This window comes from Colletes gigas, unplaced genomic scaffold (genome assembly GCF_013123115.1).
Source record: "Colletes gigas isolate AHSC1104 unplaced genomic scaffold, ASM1312311v1 Colletes_gigas_Sc00014, whole genome shotgun sequence".
In the NCBI taxonomy this organism is placed as follows: Eukaryota; Metazoa; Arthropoda; class Insecta; order Hymenoptera; family Colletidae; genus Colletes; species Colletes gigas.
Window position 1 is genome coordinate 1296077 of NW_025106643.1, and position 18818 is coordinate 1314894.

The 18818-nt window shown below is 36.5% G+C and overlaps 3 protein-coding genes across 11 annotated transcripts in view; 1 reads left to right on the forward strand and 2 right to left on the reverse strand.

The window, feature by feature from the left end:
• The window catches only part of LOC122399543 (protein kinase C and casein kinase substrate in neurons protein 1), a 49036-nt gene extending 38301 nt beyond the window's left edge, over positions 1-10735 (forward strand). The window contains exons 4-11 of one of the 5 annotated variants that reach the window (XM_043400292.1): positions 836-856; positions 1931-1942; positions 4288-4514; positions 4786-4906; positions 5480-5590; positions 7130-7296; positions 8031-8191; positions 8271-10734. In XM_043400292.1, the coding sequence (XP_043256227.1) occupies positions 836-856; positions 1931-1942; positions 4288-4514; positions 4786-4906; positions 5480-5590; positions 7130-7296; positions 8031-8191; positions 8271-8383 (933 nt within the window). In that variant the 3' untranslated portion in view covers positions 8384-10734. Of the gene's footprint in view, positions 1-835; positions 857-1930; positions 1943-4287; positions 4515-4785; positions 4907-5479; positions 5591-7129; positions 7297-8030; positions 8192-8270 lie in introns of all 5 variants that reach the window. The other 4 variants (XM_043400297.1, XM_043400293.1, XM_043400294.1 and 1 more) reach the window with 4 other exon arrangements.
• Positions 10736-10902: 167 nt separating this feature from the next.
• On the reverse strand, positions 10903-14800 carry LOC122399541. Of its 4 annotated transcripts, XM_043400289.1 has the most exons (5): positions 14706-14757; positions 14294-14495; positions 14071-14217; positions 13917-13991; positions 10903-13857 (listed from the first exon to the last, which is right to left on the reverse strand). In XM_043400289.1, exons 2-5 carry the CDS (start codon positions 14429-14431, stop codon positions 11068-11070), a joined length of 3150 nt encoding a protein of 1049 aa, XP_043256224.1. In that variant the 5' UTR covers positions 14432-14495; positions 14706-14757; the 3' UTR covers positions 10903-11067. The 4 variants fall into 4 exon arrangements, with proteins under 4 accessions (XP_043256224.1, XP_043256226.1, XP_043256225.1 ...); XM_043400291.1 differs by having other exon boundaries at positions 10903-13845; positions 14294-14800; XM_043400290.1 differs by having other exon boundaries at positions 10903-13848; positions 14294-14800.
• Positions 14801-15120: 320 nt separating this feature from the next.
• LOC122399544 lies at positions 15121-16280 on the reverse strand. 2 transcript variants are annotated; one of them, XM_043400299.1, is made up of 3 exons: positions 16031-16280; positions 15771-15949; positions 15121-15691 (listed from the first exon to the last, which is right to left on the reverse strand). In XM_043400299.1, the coding sequence occupies exons 1-3, from the start codon at positions 16205-16207 to the stop codon at positions 15400-15402; spliced, it is 648 nt and encodes a 215-aa protein (XP_043256234.1). In that variant the 5' UTR covers positions 16208-16280; the 3' UTR covers positions 15121-15399. The 2 variants fall into 2 exon arrangements, with proteins under 2 accessions (XP_043256234.1, XP_043256233.1); XM_043400298.1 differs by having other exon boundaries at positions 15121-15694.
• Between the last annotated feature and the right edge of the window lie 2538 nt (positions 16281-18818).

Here is an 18818-nt window from a genome sequence, read left to right on the forward strand (position 1 = left end):
ATTATCGACGAACAGCGCAATCGTTACGTTACCTACTTATCTAAGTCACAAGTCACAGTCACGTTCGCTTTTAAAACGTTTCTCGAAGCGTCGATGCTTCCGATCAAACAGATTTCGATAACACAAATCGTACTCTGCTCGAAATAATTGAATTTTTTATTTAATAAGACACGAATCAGCTTGGACTTTCTAACGAAGCCTCTAGCAACTTTGTATTCTTCATTTTCGTCTTATTTTGGCCTCCAGAATCTCCCATTAACCCCTTAACGCTCATATTTTTCGGGTTAACCAACAATGATCAGTTTTCTTTATTGGATTTGTTTCTAAAATGTTTGTAATTTGTTTTCGTTAATTACAATGTTGCATCTAACGTATAATTTGAAAGAAAACAAATACTATCATCCCTTAAGGGGTTAAAATTGTTCTTCTGCTATTCAGAGAAATATAGAACATAATTGAAACGAATCATTTGAAACCAGTGAATGCAGCTTGCACATTAGCTAGTAAATAAATTAGAATCGTAATCTCTGACAATGAATTTGTCGCCCTAAGTGATCCAGATGCAAGATTTAATAGTTTCGAGCAGTGTACTGTTGCCGACAGAACGTATAGAAATTGAAATGTAACATTGTTCAGTTTCTTTTATATAAAATGGAAATATACGTTTGCAAAGAGTACACCATGACCAGATTCTTTTGTGAGCCATGGTATTCTCGACAGAACGTGCACACACAATTGCATATAACGATATCATGCGTACATACGTGTCTCGATCACACAATCGCGGCTCGGCGTACAGTAGATACAGTTGTTCTTTAGTCAGTATTATTTACAGATGGCCCGAGGCTCAGAAAACGTATGTTAACAAATCTCGTGGTATCTTACCAAAATTTGCATGCCTTGTTGTTGTTGTTCTCGACATTTACGAACGTATATCTAATCTTCTCGTATCACGGAGCGCTTCTAGATCTTCGTGAACGTCCGAACGAGTTTATCTCTGCACAGTACGGTCGTGAAATTGAAAATAAATGTTACGTTTCTTGCTTGATTTTTACTGATTGCGAATTGCAGTACCGCTCGTAAATGTGTGAACGATTTTAGATGTTCGAAAAGGTAAAAATACTTAATTTTTATTTGTTGATCTTCTCAAATAAAATCTTCACGGGTGACATCATGGCGGCCAGTGGCCGGTGATCTCGTTTCTATCACGTTATTTCCCGCTAAGGCGTATCAGAGTTCATGGAAGTGAATCGAAAGCGTTAAGATTACAATTAAAAGATATAATAGTAATATGAGACAAATCTAAATAATGTTACTACGAAAGAAAGGGTTTTCTAGGGGCCCGTAGGGCGAGGGGGGGTGAGGTAACATCACAGAGTCCCCCGCAATTACTACGAGCAATCTTTCTAATATTTACGATCGGTATTTTGTACCAATCTTTTCATATTTTCGATAACACGTGACTGATTATAACAAATTACATGCTTGGTAGATAAGTAACACATGTTTTGTATCGATTATAATACGATGTAATGCAAGAACTGCGTCTTTCGAGTCTGAAACTTTTCCATCGGAGTATCTCGTCGCAGAGAAAGTGTATCGATCATTATTCCTAGAAATTAGTTTATCGCACTGTGTAATCGCTATACGTCTCACGCATTTTAATCGCAAAATAGAGACTATTTCTCGACATTATTGCACGTGTCGCTTTTTTGGAAAAAAAAAAATGAATAATCGCCCGGCGAGAGGCGATCTTCTGAAAAAAGGCTACCGACGTTTTTAGATGACAGTATGTGGATGTGGTGCATGGGCCCTCAGAATACGAAAATCCTTTAGGAATTCTAAAATAGGAGACGTTCAGCTTGTATGTATAACGATATTGCATGCGGCATGTATGTTAATTAACATTCTCTCGTTTTTTTCGTTACAGAAAGCTCTGCTGGTAAGCAAATCCTCTATATCTTGCTGTCTTGTACGACAATAATTACACGGAGCAACCATCGAGCTTCTGTACATATAAACAATTAGGGGATCTAAAGAAAATACAGGAAATTTTGGGGTGAACAGAAATAATGAATATTCATATTATTTTTATACCAGAATGAATGACTCTAAATTTCGTGAAAAAGAGAGAATCTCAAAAAGTTTCCATTTAAAAATGATTAAAATCGGTTTTGTTTCGAATTGCAGTCGTATCTTCAAAAATGATTATTTTTAAGTAGGGGCTCTGATATCGTTATTTGTTAAGTTGATTTCGTGTATGTTTTTCATTAAAATGAAACTTCTATCGACGCATAATATTCAGATATTAGTACAGCTCGGTGGATTGCTCGTTATTTGCTCTTATAAACAAATAGAACAATTTATAATATATAAATATAAATGTAGGAAATATTGGATTGTATATTCGTGAATTGTAAACGCTTTGCGAGCCGATACGCTTCGATTACTTCGCTAGTTGCACCGCTTAACCAGATCAGCGATCTCGACCACAGATCGACATGCACGAACACTTCTTCTCGAAAAATCGAACTATACAATTTTTATCTCGTACAATTCGTTACGTGGACTTGTTTCGATCCCGCCGTACACTCTTTGACCATTTCTGCACGTATCGATAGGTGTATTATCATAACGAGCTGTAACGAATGCCCTCGAGGTACGTCACGAGGCAAGACATAACACTATTGTTGGTAATTACCGTGCACGGGACAAGATAGTATTCGAAACAATGATGGCATGGCTTTTTAATGCTTAATAATTACGTGGGGGGGGGGGCAAACAAAATTCTGACGAGACTCACCTTCCGTTCAGGGGCATTCTCGAACAGCTTTATGGTACATCACGTACTTTTCTTATATACAGGATGGTCCATAAATGGATGTCAATACTTCAGAGGGTGTATTCACCCGTTAAAAACTGTTGTTTGAGCATATGTTGTTAAATACTATAGTTCTCATCCCACTTTTGTCTCGCAATACCTACACTTAAATGGTCTCCTTGTAAACTTAATCGTCTTAATATTAATAATTTCTTCGAAAGTTTTCATTCAGTTTGAATCCATTGAAAATCTTAAAAACACACTGTATAAACAGTCCTGTTCATCTTAAATAAAAGGATGAAAAAGTATTTTGTTCGATAGGATGCATGTAGCTATCAAGAGCTGTCCTCGAAATCTTTAACATTTGTAATGCGATGTACTCGATTTTTGTTCATAAAACATGTGTTACGTGTTTCAGTATGTAGATCCATCCTCAGAAGTATTGACATGCATTTACGAATCGCCCTGAGAATTTATCTACGAAAAGTCCATGTTTCGCGAAACTAGTTAATAAATAACGAAGTACAAGGAACTTGGATTTTGAATGACAATCGTGCAGGGGTGTCCCATGTAAGTGTAATCACGAAATTTCAGGAACTCCCCTCACACTCGCAAGAATAAAAGGTTGCAAATAAAAATTTGACAATCTCTTTCGTATATCTAAATAACTTTTTTAACGAAACTTGTCAAAATTCATGGATAATTAAATATAATATAAATCCTCGAAGTAACTTATATCGTGCTTCAGTCTCCCGAGCTGTATGCGCACTCGTCTCCCGCGCATACTGCTTTACATTGTATTTCATAATTTATGAAACACGACTATTCTCAACAAAACTTTTACCAATGTATTTGTGAGGGTTTTCCGATCAAAATAAGACCAAACATGGTACAATTTGTTTTTAATCTATCTCTAATACAGTATAAGATCGTGTTAAATACGCAAATATTCTTTTCGATTTGTTTTGTTTCGAGGAATCAGAATCTTTCAGTTCACTGCATAAAGGGACACCCTCTCACACAATTATTACTTTCACAAACGCATCAAACAAGTCTTTGTACTTTACTATAGCTTTGTTGCACGCGTCAGTTAATTGATATATTAAGATCACGCTTACTTTCTTCAAAGGTATTCTTTGCCACCACAGTTGTACGCTAGGTAAACTTGAGGGTAAAGAGTTGGAATAATTAATCAGAATACAATATAATGTTTGACTGGCAAGAAGCAAGGTTCTGTTTGTTCGAACAAATTGCAGCAAAACAGTGTTTTCCATTTGCAATACGCGAGTAACTTTTGTAACTTTTGATGGAGAACTTTTTGCCAGGGGTTGTAGTTTCTGTCTACCATGAGGTAGACTACCAGTGTGAGTTAGAACCAAGATCTTTACCTTCGATGCCCATAGTTCGCCACTGCAAACCACTCGCTAAAAGGTCGCTCATTCGCGATCTTTTATTTAATTCGACAGGTGAAGAAGATGCAAGACAGGGTGCAAAAGACAAAGGAGGAGGTCCAAAAGGCGAAGGAGAAGTACGAGGCCACGCTGCAAGAAATCAATCAGTACAACCCTAAATACATGGAGGACATGACTCAGGTGTTCGAGAAGTGTCAAGAAATGGAGGCGCAGCGGCTTCAGTTCTTCAAAGAGGTCCTCTTTGGCATTCACAAATGCCTTAATATCTCTCAAGATCCAATGTAATTATACTTTTATTTTAAATATTTTTAATGCAACTAAATGGGAATCCTGGGAAAATGTTGAAGCACAGCATTTTTGGAATATCAGTCTGTTTAAAATGAATAACAAGTTAGCTACAAAGATGAAAACAATTAAAATGGCATAAATATCGTAGAGAAATTGATAAACTTTTATATTTCAAAATCCGAAAACACATTAATGTTTCAAGCAGAATCAAAATGAAATTGAGATTATAAATAATCTTTAGATTCTCGTATTTTAATATTTTAGACTTCCACAAATATACGAAGAATTCTACCACACGATTAACAACGCGGACCACGAAAAGGACCTAAAATGGTGGTCGAACAACCACGGTGTGAACATGGCTATGAATTGGCCGCAATTCGAGGTGAGATATTCGAACATAAACGTACGCATTGCAACGACTCTTCTTCATCGCATGAAAGCCCCTGCTCATGGTTGGAAATCTGATGTTAGAAAACATAGCCGTAGAGTGCATTGAATATTATTCTCGTTCTTTCCTTTTTTTTATAACTGTATTAATTTTATTCGTTAATTAATTCTGTTCGTCTCGATGTTCTACGATTTCTCAAAGTAAAGCTACGCTATGTATTCGAGACCGAAATGTATGAGAGATATATGCGATTCTTAGGGGTTCTGCGCTAACTATGATTTCTCCTTCCGATCAAAAAATTCGTCGACGACCATTTATCTTGAAATTCCCTCGAGAAACCCGTCGCGATTCAGATTACGTTAATACGTAGGTCAAAGCACATATACATATTTCTGAAGGGTTAAACCCCTTGGAAAGACAATTAATGTGCAACGTTATGGTAATGATCCTATGTTCCTTTTTATTTTTCTTTCTTTTTTTTTTTTTCTCAAAGCTTTTAATAGTATCCCGAGACAATTTTCTGGAATGCATGCATGTGATTGTTTTTTGGGCGTTGCTATTATGCAGGACTACACAGAGGAGTTCCGTGACATCACCAAGGGCTCCAAGTCCAAGGAGGCGCTTCCGGCCGGCTCCATCACGCTCATCAATCAACGCCCGGTCGGCGAGGATCTGCATGTAAAGTTTTGTTATGTTTTACCATCAATTTCGTTCATTGGCTCCGTCCATCGAGTTTGTACAGACGCGTACCCCGGCGATAACGCGAGCATTTTTTACCGTCGCAAGTGGCACGAAATAGTGCCGTAACGGCAGACACGACGAGGTCACTGAGGATGGGTTTCCTTTTGCAGCTTCTCGCTCGCTAACTTAACTGAATTAACCGTAACCCGCTATGTGCTTGGTCTTGCACGTAATCTCAGATCTATATCACGAATACACCGAGCATGTTTCAAAAATAAGAGCGAATTTGCCACACTGCCGCCATCTTGATCAATCTATAATCTCTGGAAACGTTCGATAATCCTTAGAGACAGCTAGAGTTGCTTGTGCAACTGATATGAAGGAATAGTGACAACTTTCCAAGTACCCAAAATGTCTCTCATAAAAAAGACATATTACATTGTGTAATATACTTCTTGAAACATTCTTTTGTATCATTAACATCTTGCACATAGAATGGGGTTTGATAGTCCTTGCCAGATTTGCGTCTCCAGAGCACGAAGAAATAGAAATCTACTATATTATGAAGATTTCTTTATGGATAGTAATATTTTTGTTAACAAGGAATCTTGTTGCTTCTCAATATGAAATGCTATGCTTCAAAAACATGAAATTTTTTAAAAATTTGAACGTAAATTCGCTCTTTATTTACGATCCCAGCTGTTAATATCATACATCGTTGTCATTTGATACATTGTTATATATTGTCACGCGAAATTAAACCTAAACATAAATCAAACATGCTTGCAACCAATTAAAATCATTTACAACACAGTTAATTTCTTATATTCTTGTGCCATCCATATACTCGAAAAGAATGTAGGGTAGTCCCATATACATATTTACGATCATGCTCGATGAAATGGCCTGGGTCGATTTTATTTCTCTCTTATAAAAAAAGTCGTTTTTATTGCAATAGTTGTAATTGTTGACTAATCGATGAAGCAACAGTGTTATTGACCTCTTCATCGATCCATTATAAAAATTCCTTTCAAGTATATTTGGTGGGAAAATCGCCCGGAGTTTGTAATCGCATGATACATGGTAATTTTTCTCGATCATCGCAATTGCAAAGATGCTTTTGAAAAGTAGTATTAACAGGCACCAATGAATGCAGCTTAATTCTGATTCATATTAATTGTATATTTTTGTTCACACGTCGAATTTAATTAATTAATAACAAATAGCATAACGTCATCGCACCAATCTTCATCTTCGAAAGTAACAAACGAATGCGATTCAGTTTCACCAAAAATTTGTAATATTTAATTCAATTATTAACATACAAATGTAAATGAAAATTCAATGTATCGTTTATACTTTGGTTGCACGCATGATTTAAAATATTTATATACACTCTATTTAAAAATTGCTTAAGATTATAAATATGTACAAGCATACAAGTTGAAACTTCACAAATGAACTTGCACTTAATTATATAATGAATTATCATTATTAATATGGGTAATCAGTTTCTATCATCTCCTATCGATTTAGGAATTCCCAACAGTCAACAATAAATCAAAATCAAAACCCAGCCCTCGAGTAATATCAACAGACGGAAGTCATGGTGATAGCAAAACTGATACGATTAGTTCCAGCAAACACTCCTCAGAGAAAAATAATCACGATGGCAATGCGGTGAACAGAACCTCTACAATTACGTAAGTAATGCATTTTCTATTCCCATTTTCTAGAAAAAAATTCGAGAAGGGTTGAAATTTTTGGAAGAAAAAAAAAATTTCAAATCGTTCTAGAAAAATTATATTCAGTTATGGGGGTCAATTACAATCACTTTTGGTGAATAGACATAGACCCAAAATCCTACCCGTTTTCTAGCAAAAAATTCCAGAAGGTGTGAAATTTTTCGAAGAAAAAAAAAATTTCAAATCGTTCTAGAAAAATTATTTTTATTTGTGAGGGTCAATTATAATCATTTTCGGTGAATAGACATACCCACGAAATCCTACCCGTTTTCTAGAAAAAAATTCCAGAAGGTGTGAAATTTTTCGAAGAAAAAAAAATTTCAAATCGTTGTAGAAAAATTATTTTTATTTGTGAGGGTCAATTATAATCATTTTCGGTGAATAGACATACCCACGAAATCCTACCCGTTTTCTAGAAAAAAATTCGAGAAGATGTGAAATTTTTCGTCAAAATTAAAAAATTTCAAATCGTTCTGAAAAAATTATTTTTGCTTACAGGGGTCAATTACAATCGTTTTTGGTCAATAGACATACCCCTGAATTCCTACCCATTTTCTAGAAAAAAATTCGAGAAAATGTGAAATTTTTCGAGGGGTAAAAAAAATTTCAAATCGATCTGGAAAAATTATTTTATAATATGTATAATATATATGCCTTGTTTTTAATCTAATATACATGTTTTTTTGTTTCAGTAATGGTACGAATGTTAAACAAGAATCAAATCCTTTCGAAGAAGAGGAATGGGACGAAGATGGCGGCGAACCATTAGTGGACAATGGAGAACCTGGCGTTCCTGTGCGGGCGTTGTACGATTATGAGGGAGCAGAAGCAGACGAACTTAGCTTTAAACAAGGTACATAAAGATTCAATCATCTTACACGTATGATAAAAGTATTTAGAATTTAATTTTTATAATTCTTGGATCGTTACAGGTGATGTTTTTGAGAAATTGGAGGACGAAGATGAGCAGGGATGGTGTAAAGGAAGAAAAGATGGCAGGGTAGGTCTCTATCCTGCAAACTATGTAGACCTCGTGTCACAGTAAATCACAATGTGAAGCCAAATTTCATGAACAATGTTAGTTACTTAACATGTAACGTGTACGAAGAAAAGAAAACTTTTATTTTATTGTTTATTTCTCAATGAAATAGCGCTTTTATTAAAATTTGTAAATGTTGTTAGGTAAGTTACACAAGACTATATTAGAGATCATTGATTTCGCGTGGTACGCTATGATCGCTAAAAATAATACAATAAATATTACAGTTTGGTGTAACGAATAAATAATATAAATTCAATGATTAATGATAGCGTAAGTGTCGGGAAGATATAAAATTGTTCGTGCGCCCGTTCGGTTTTCTTATTTTCTGAAATTGATAGAGCTCATCGCGATGGCACATCAAAACGAAACTTTTACTCTCGCGGGTAAAATGGTTTTCTATAGGTAGGTAGCGTTCTCTCTGTATCCATCTATATAATTAATAATAGACAATAAGATGGATAATGCATATACCACAAATATATTAAGTTTAGATTCCCGTGATGATGTACAATCATACATTCTCCGAATTCATTTACCATTGTTGCTACAACAAAAATTTCAGCAAGCACGACGAGAAAATATATTTAATTTATTGTTATTGAAATGATACTATTAAAACCTACTCTGTCTGAATGATATCGTTGTATATAATAGATCTAAGAACATAATGGTATGTAAAGTTGCAATCGTTTAACAAAGTTAAGATTTTATGATGTTTGAAGTGCATCGGCTTAAAAATGAAATACTTCGAAACCGCGTACATTAAATGTACTAAATAAATTTGGGACCCAGAATAGTCCGAAACTTTGTTTTATCGATTGAAAAGAACAATAAATTATTGACATATAAAAACAATTGAATTTTGATTATAGTTATAACGAAGAATTTGCTTGATTGATTGTTGTATGTTTTGTACATAATTTCTTTTTGCATCGAAACAATATTCGATTATCGATTACGAATGAAATCTTAATATTTTTTTTTTTTTAATGAACAAAACTTTGTATCAAATTAGGTACAGGATATTTGAAGGTATTTCATATAATCACTCTTTTTCCTAGTAGACGTGACACGACCTAAGAAATTGAAACGAAAGCGCAAGAATGTATCGAATGCGATAAATATCTGCTTTCACGGTATAAAATTACTTGTTGAGTTGTGCGTTTCATCATGAATCGATGTACTATTATATGCTTTCAGAATATTTTTAGCGTAGACACATTGTTATATTAATGTAAACGACAATGTCGCAAAGCAATCACGAAACCAAAACTGTAGATTTAAATGATTCAAAAAGGGAAGCATTTATAGTTTTCTATTATAATGAGGTGAATTCAAAAGCAGTTAGTGTCAGCTTTAACGAAGCCAGTTGTTATTTATTTTACTTTGATTTCACGAAGCGCTTAGAAGAGTCGATTTACAGTCATGTTTTAACGGTATACAGTATAGTGATAAAGTACTAGTTATTCTCCACAAGTAAATAACGTGTCACTGTATACAGTATTTATGTAAATATAGTAGAATATAATAAGATTTACTATTCAGCCAGCGACTGATTTTTGTAATCGTTTACATCATTAGTCCTCCAAATTATTTTCTGTAAAGAGTGCTCGCGATCCCATCATGTTAAATAGACTAGTTTGTGTATAAAATTTATTATGTATAACTTAATAAGTAGAATATGTATGGAATATTACATAATTAATTAGTGCGACTTATAAATTTCATAAACGTTTTTAAGTTTGCAAAAAAAAATTATAGCACAATGGACTCGTACATTGTTTATTTTGTGAAATTGAACATCGAATATTCGGTCACGTTTTGACGAGAATTATCGCATGTAAAATTGTTAAAAAGGACAAATTTATGTACAACCACTATTCCGTATAAAAACATTATATTTGCATACCCATTGATATACATATTAAATTCCAATCAACAAAATACGTTTACAGTTTATACACGAGTGTTTATTTAATCAGTCCTATTTCTAATTCGGTTTATTTCAATCGCGTAGACTTTATATTACAATCTCGTAATTTGTTGAAAATAAAACTGCAATTCATTTATGTAGAAACGGTTGGATATTTATTAGAAATAAAACTGTGCTTTATTAAGTATGACTATATACACACACATCTATGCATTTATATAAGAGAGATTACATTATCGGTATATATTACAAAGGACTCTTTTCTTTCTAAATTGCTACAAAAGTGTATTACTGCAATTATAATCAACAAACGCTTCACGTATTATTTATTGTTTATATTAATATCCAACGATTGTAAATTTTGTCTGCATATAGAGCTATGTTATTAATATTGAGAATATTGAAGTCTAATGCATTCTGAAATACATACAATCTATGTGTACATATATATATATATATTTAATAATTGTGTTTTTAAACATTTCAATAGATGCATGAACTCTTATGCACAGTTTGTACTTATGATATTAAAAATACCTTTAATTACATTTATTCTCATAAGATATCTTCAACGTTTATTTTTATAGGACTTTCGAACGAAATGAGACGGTATTATAACGAAACAAATATCGTCTTGTATTAAATTTTTCTTCAACAGATAAATTGTTACAAGTTTATGAAATATTATATACAGGGGTACCTTCCTTACTATGCTAATATACATAAAGCTTCTCATTTAAGAACGAGAAGGCAATCAGTGGGTTGCAACATGCTGTTGTAAATCTTCCAGGCATAAAAATGGCTTTTCGCATAGCTGGCAAACATGGGCGTTACCGTTATGTATGTCCAAATGGTCGGACAATTCCGCTTCCGTTTCGAAAAGGTCGTCGCAGATCGAACATTGATACTCGTAAGCTTTTATTCCCTGTTTCTCCCATTCTGCTATCGCGGCTTCTTCCTCGTGAGCTTGCATGTGCATCTCTAATAACATTTCGGAATTAAACGATTCCGCGCACTGTAAACAGTGATACGGATCCTCGTCAGATTTGTCATTATCATTACCAATATTAATAAGATTAGGATTGTCATCTTCCTCGTCGAACAAATGCTTTTCAACGTGAGCCTCGAGTGCATCCTCTGAATCTAACGAGTCGCCACAAATTGCACACTGATACTGTTCTTTACCAGTGCTTTGATCATCCTCGCTGATATCGTCGCAATGCTTTTGCAAATGATCTTTCAATATCTCTTCATCCGTGAATATCTTGTCACATACAAAACAAGTGTATGTCTCTTTTGGCCTCTCCATTGTCTGCGCATTTTCTTTCACCCCTTTGCTCATGCCTACGTTTTCCGTTTGAACGTTGCTCATTTCGATTCTAGGATCATCTGATTTCGTAGGCATGGAGTTGTCCACTTTTAAGAGTTGAGAAGCCTCGGATTTTAAGTACATCGTCTCCTTGGAATTTTCTAACATGTTCGCGTTGGTTGACTTTTGTGATTCCGCTTTCGTTATATTCTCTATGTTAAATTCCGATTGATCGTGACTCTCCAAATGGCGGACAAGAAGCTTCTCCGTTCTGAACGTGGAGTTGCACACGTAGCACTTGTGAGTCTGCTGTTTCGTGGATTTACATACGTGAGCTTTTACGAATCTAGCCTCGACTATTTCGTGGCATCTTTTACATCGCATCATTTTATGTTTGTTGTGCCGAGGTACGGTGGATGACTCTATTTTGTGCATTCGAACGTGTGCAACAACCTCGCTACGACTACTGAATGTCTGCTCGCATACACCGCACACGTGCTTCTCATCGAGAGGTGAGTTAAAAACATTTTCCTGATTCTCCGTTTTCTCTTCGTTCACCTTAGAAATTATTACAGTATCTTTGAATACTTCTACTTGCTTCAACACGGTCTTATCTTCTTCCGTAACTGTATTGCGATTACTTTCCGTTTTCGATGTTTCGGACATCTCCATTTCGTCCGACAAGTCAGAATCGGAATCCAAAGCAGAAGTATTGTAATCGTTGTATCTTATCGGTGGTACGCTCTGTCGTTTATGGGAAACCATGCTAAACGGTCCGCCAAGTTTGTTTTTAACGGTACGCTTAGCTACAACGTGCATATTATTAATATTTCGCTGTTTGCTCTCTTTGGTTATATCTAAACGTTTCAAAACAACTTTCGGTTGATATTTTTTCGAATCCACCGCCTCTTTTACAAACGTAGGCGAAACCGTTCCCGATTTTTGAATGTACGAGTTAAACCCTGAACCGCAGCTTCTCATCATGGAAGACTCGAAATTTTTCTTTATTGTTTTCTCTATTATATTCTTCAATTGTTGGTCCAAAGTTTGGTACGAATTCTTGCAACCATTTTCCGTCTTATCTTTCTTTGCATCATCGTTTGCTATCCCAAATAATCTTTGCTTCATTTCTTTCTCCACAAATCCAGCGAGCTCAACCTGCACGCGTTTCAAAGCGTCTATCTCTGTCCCTTCTACCTCTATGTTCAAACATCTCTCGATATATTTCTTCTCGTTAGAATCTGCTGGAATCGGATTTATTCTACGAAGTTGTACGGCATCGATGATATCGGTATTTTTGTCTTGCGAATTTTGTTCGATATTATCGTTCCTGTACTCTTTCGATAAACTATGTAAATTTGCTTTATTTAGATAATGTGGTTCCGCGAGCATTAACGTAGATGTGACGATATACGTAGCGTCTCCGATTTCTAATTCCGATTTCACGGAACACGGAGTGAATATATCTTCGGCAATATTGGTTTCGCTCTTTTTTGGCAATTTTTCTGTGCTAGCTTTTTCTGGCAGTGATACAGAAGTGTTTTCTTTTGCTTTTGAATCATTTTGAGGACACTTATCCTTCCTCATTTCGTCTTGCTCGGTGGAGTCTTTTACAGACGTGTTTTTGTCCGTCAACGAAATATCGGAGTTAATGTCTTTCAGTGATCTCGTTCTTCGTGTATCGGAATCGGTATCCACGCATATGAAATCACTTTTATTACGTTTGATACAATATTTGTCGGTCAAATTAGTCTCCAACTGCTTTAATGCTCTGGCTACTCTCTTCTGTTTTTCGACTTCTATATCCATGTTAGTCTTTGCTCGTGCTTTCTGCACCGGTGACAATTCAGTATCATCAGATGCCATGGAGTCTGTATCCGATACGCTTTCTCCTGTTGCTGCTAGAAGGGCTTTCTTTCTTGCAACCCACCTTTTGGTAGATGCTTTCCTCTGTTCAGTTGTTCTACTACGTCTACCTGTTAACAGTTTTACCTTCATAGGGACCAATGATGGTTTCGGCTGTACGTTATCTTTAGTTTCATGGTCTCCATCATTTTTACATTTATCATCATTGGAGGCATCCTGAGCTCTCTGGGAAGAATCCTTAGAGGATGTAACATCATCTTCGGAAACATACATTTCCTTCAGCATTGCTTGGTCCGTTACGCAATCTACGCTTGCAAACTCCAAAGGTATTAATGGTGGCACCTCGGATTTTGCTTTCTTCTGAAAAAACTACTCTTATGTACTTACATATTACTAAGAACAGAATGTGAGGTATTAATTATAAATACCTTATCAGAAGTGTCGGAAAGGCTGTCCTCTGCACTTTGTTGCAAATCAGTGTAAGCTCTTTTAAGTTGTGAATGCTGATGCAAAAAGAGAAATGATTGTATTTGCAATGCTGTGTGAAATTATTATGAAAAACGCAAACGCAATAGTTCTTACCGCGTTATCAGAAATTTCCGCAAGTTCCAATTGACTTAATAACATTTGGTTCGACCGTATGAATTGTTCTTTAAATTCGTTCCATATATCCAGCTTGTAAAAACACACATGGCATATGATGTTTGGTAAACCAGGCTCGTCTTTGATCTATACGCAAACATAACGTAGTTACACGATAAAATTATAAAACTTCGTGTGTAAATTAAGGAGAATGTAAACATACATTGATGGAAGTGCATTTTGTCAAATTGTTCAATTTCGATTCCAGAACTTCGTTAAACAGATTGCTCATGCAGCCATTGTCAACTAGACAAATGCGACATCTTTCCCTTATATTCGATAATTTACGTTTTCTCGGCATCTTCTTTGTCTTATATAAAATATAAACCGGACTGTACGTATCTTCACTAGCGATACCAAATACTCTGAAATAAGTAGCGAGACAACTATGGCGGGTGGAACACAAGGCCCCCTTAACGGCAAATGCTGCAACGATAGCTCGATCATATCGATAGTAATCGATACTTAGTTTTAATCACTGATCTCTATATCGGTAGATACTATCACTGATTTCTATATAGAGATCAACGCTAAAACTTAGCTTGGAATTAGCTTTCCATTTTGGTTGATATTACCTTATGTTCAGAGTTTGAGGTTAGACACTTAGTTGAATTTAAATATCACCGAAAACCAAATGGAAATTAAAAAAATCATTCCCCTATTTAATAAGATTTAATAAGTACTGAATAACTTTGCTTAAATATCGCTCGTTGGTACAAGGTTATAGACACGGTAAACATTAACTAAGTAGTTGCATCATTAACAAGTGGATGCGTCATACTGACAACGTAATTTTTGTTTTAAGAAATAAAGATGGCTGAAATTACCCTAGTTTCCGCTAGTTCTTTTTGCGTGGCATAATAAATCGATTCTTCTCCAATATTCTACATATAACGCAGGATTGTTAAAAATTCGATACTACGAGATATTCATATTCGTTTACTCCACTTTCATACTACAATTGTATTCATCGCGCTAGATCGCTTAACCTTTTGCTTATCATGAATTTGCATATAAACAATTTGAGACCTGTTCGGAAAATATGACTTTTATATATCTTTTCATCAGTATTCCTTTATGTCTTACAAATTTATAGTTTCCTATGTGCCTCTTGAAGATCATCTTAATTTAAAGATTGTAGAAAAATACAAAATACTTATGTATTAAAAAACATTCAGTAAATGTCCAAAAATAGGTATCAAAAATACTTAGAACTCTATGTATACAGATCTTACATAGAATAAGGTGAAAAATACGTAATTTATAGATTCATTTTTTTAGTAAGTTGTAAAAGTGAGTAGAATAAACTGATTCCTGTGGACGTTCTTTAAATGGGGTGTACAAATTATCTCTATGGATAGAAGTATCTCCTGAAAATAATGCTGAGCTGTTAGTCATGTGTGTTGCAATTGAATATGGTGTATAACTGCCATTAGATGCTGGTGTTTCTTGTTGTCTCTGCTTAACTCCATAATTTGAATTAAAATTAGGAGTAACTGCAGCTTCTGAATGTTTGGTTTCTTCCAGTAGGCACTGATTAGAAATGTCATTATTTAAATTACTTCTATGGAATATAAAACAAGAACATTAGTAGACCATTAAATACTTTTATGTAAAATTGCAGTAAAATAAAAGCTTACTCGTCTAAAGGATTGTTTTCATAATGATAACCATGTTCTGCTAAAACAGATTCTAGGAAATCACTTTGTTCTTTTAATGATTGGTATGTTTCCTTTGTTTCTTGAAGAAATTCTTCCATAAATACTGAATTGGGTGACTGGAATCCATTTCTCTTCGACAAAAGTTCTTCTATTCCTTCCTGATATGATAAAACGTTAAAAAATATTTCATGCCAACAATCGAATTAATAAAATTCAATAAATCGATTCATATCAAGAACCTCTGTCTTTCTTATGTCGTTCCATAATGCTTCAATGTGAGAATTTGCTTCTTCGGTAGAACCTGTAAAACGTCCAACCAAAACGTGCGGCAATTTCCATGTTTCACTTAATTTCTCGATACCATCGTCAAGTTGTCGTGCTTGAACTACGAGTTTCTCAAAATAATTTGAGCACATTATACAGTTTTAATATCAAATTCCTTCGTTATTTCGCAAAGCGTCGATCGACTTGCACATTTCAAACGTCCATATAACCAGAGGTGCCAGAAATGCACCGAAGGTGCTCCCACACATGCCAGATCACGCGTACGTGAGCTCGTGGAGTTTCGGAAAGTCGACAAAGACAAACTGACCCATGCCCTCTTTCTCGTTTCTCCGAAAATGTCCGAAGTAATTTCGGACCGCCTCGTGGGAGTCGAGAGAGAAAGGCTCGTTTGCCTTCTTGCTCTTGTACATCTGAACTCCGACTTCAAATCAATGGCATACGACTTGCTTATATTTCTGACAACGTATAACGATTACAACTTGTTACAGCTTGCCCCTGCTGGTCTCTGCTTGCCACTGCTTGCCGCTGCTGACCACTCCTCATACTTCTGACAACGTATAACGATTACAACTTGTTACTGCTTGCCCCAGCTGGTCTCTGCTTGCCATTCCTTGCCGCTGCTGGCCTCCGCTGGCCTCCGTTGGCTTCTGCTGGCTTCTGCTGACCACCACATATATTTCTGACAACGTATAACGATTACTACTGACTTCTGCTGCTCCCGCTGGCCTCTGCTGACCACCCCTGATGCTTTCAACAACGTATGACGATTACTGCTTGCCTCTGCATGCCTCTGCTCTCCCCTGCTGGCCTCTGCTGGCCTCTGCTGGCCCCTGCTGGTCTCTGCTGACCACTGCTGACCACCACCGATGCTTCCGACAACGTATGACGATTACAACTTGTTACTGCTTGCCCCTTCTGGCTTCTGCTGGCCACTGCTGACCCCTACTGACCCCTACTGACCCCTGCTGACCACTGCTGGTCTTTGTAACAACTTCTTACATGATATATATGTATTAAAACATTGTATAATGTAAATCTATTGCAATAAATGATATAATCACAAAGAATTCTATGCGTTCTCACCATTTTTACCTTTCCTTTCCTCTCCAAATCATTGCCTTAGTTTTAAGAAACCGTTTTTCCGGTTAAAATTGGCTTCCTAAAGTATCCAGCTCTCGTACTTGCTGCCAAATTCAAAAATTAACTTTTCAAAAAGTCCTGAAACAATTGGAAAGTCCTGAAACAATTGGAAAGTCCTGAAACAGTTGGAAAGTCCTGAAACAACGGAAAAGTCCTGAAACAACGAAAAATTCCTGGCAGCTGGAAAGTCCTGAAACAGCTGGAAAGTCCTGAAACAACGAAAAAGCCCTGAAACAACTGAAAAATTGGGAAATCGGCGAAATTTTCGAGCAAAAATTTTTTGGCGAAAAAAATGAATTCTCGATTTTGCCAGAAGGTATGAGAGTGACGGTTACAGGAAAAAAAATTTAAATCGGAATTGGGAAATCGGCGAAATTTTCGAGGTAAAATTTTTTGACGAAAAAAATGAATTCTCGATTTTGCCAGCAGGTATGAGAGTGACGGTTACAGAAAAAAAAATTTAAATCGAAATTGGGAAATCGGCGAAATTTTCGAGGTAAAATTTTTTGACGAAAAAAATGAATTCTCGATTTTGCCAGCAGGTAAGAGAGTGACGGTTACAGAAAAAAAATTTAAAAGTTAATTTTTGATTTCGGCAGCAAGTACGAGAGCTGAGTAGGTATGGCGGTGGCGGTTTTAAGTTGATTTTAGACTTTGTTATTAGGAGGACATGATATGGGAAGAGGTGGCGCGTATCTTATAACTAAGGGAATGCTTTGGAGAGGAAAAGGAAGGTAAAAAATGATGAGAACAAATAGAATTCTTTGAAATATGTCATTTATTGCCATAAATTTACATTGTACAAAGTTTTAATACATATATATCATGGTAGAAGTTATTAACAAAGGTCAGCAGTGGCCAACAGTGGTCAGCAGGGGTGAGCAGGGGTTAGCAGGGATCAGTAGGGTTCAGTAGGGGTCAGTAGGGGCCAGCAAGGGACAGTAGAGACCAGCAGGGGCAAGCAGTAGCAAGTTGTAATCGTTGTACGTTGTCAGAAGTAACAGGAGTGGTCAGCAGTGGTCAGCAGAGGCCAGTGGAGGCTAGCAGAGGCAGGCAGAGACCCGCACATGCTGGCAGAGGTCATGAGATGCCAGCAGGGGCAAGCAGTAGCAAGTTGTAGTCGTTATACGTTGTCAGAAGCATCGGGGGTGGTCAGCAGTGGTCAGCAAAGGCCAGTGGAGGCTAGCAGAGGCAGGCAGAGACCCGCACATGCTGTCAGAGGTCATGAGAGGCCAGCAGGGGCAAGCAGTAGCAAGTTGTAGTCGTTATACGTTGTCAGAAGCATCGGGGGTGGTCAGCAGTGGTCAGCAGAGGCCAGTAGAGGCCAGCGGAGGCCAGCAGGGGCCAGCAGGGGCAAGCAGTAGCAAGTTGTAGTTGTTATACGTTGTCAGAAGCATCGGGGGTGGTCAGCAGTGGCCAGCAGAGGCCAGTAGAGGCCAGCAGAGGCCAATGGAGGCCAGCAGTGGCAAGCAGAGACCAGCAGGGGCAAGCAGTAGCAAGTAGTAATCGTTATACGTTGTCAGAAGTATGAGGAGTCGTCAGCAATGGTCAGTAGAGGCCAGCAGAGGCCAGCAGAGGCAGGCAGAGACCCGCAAATGCTGG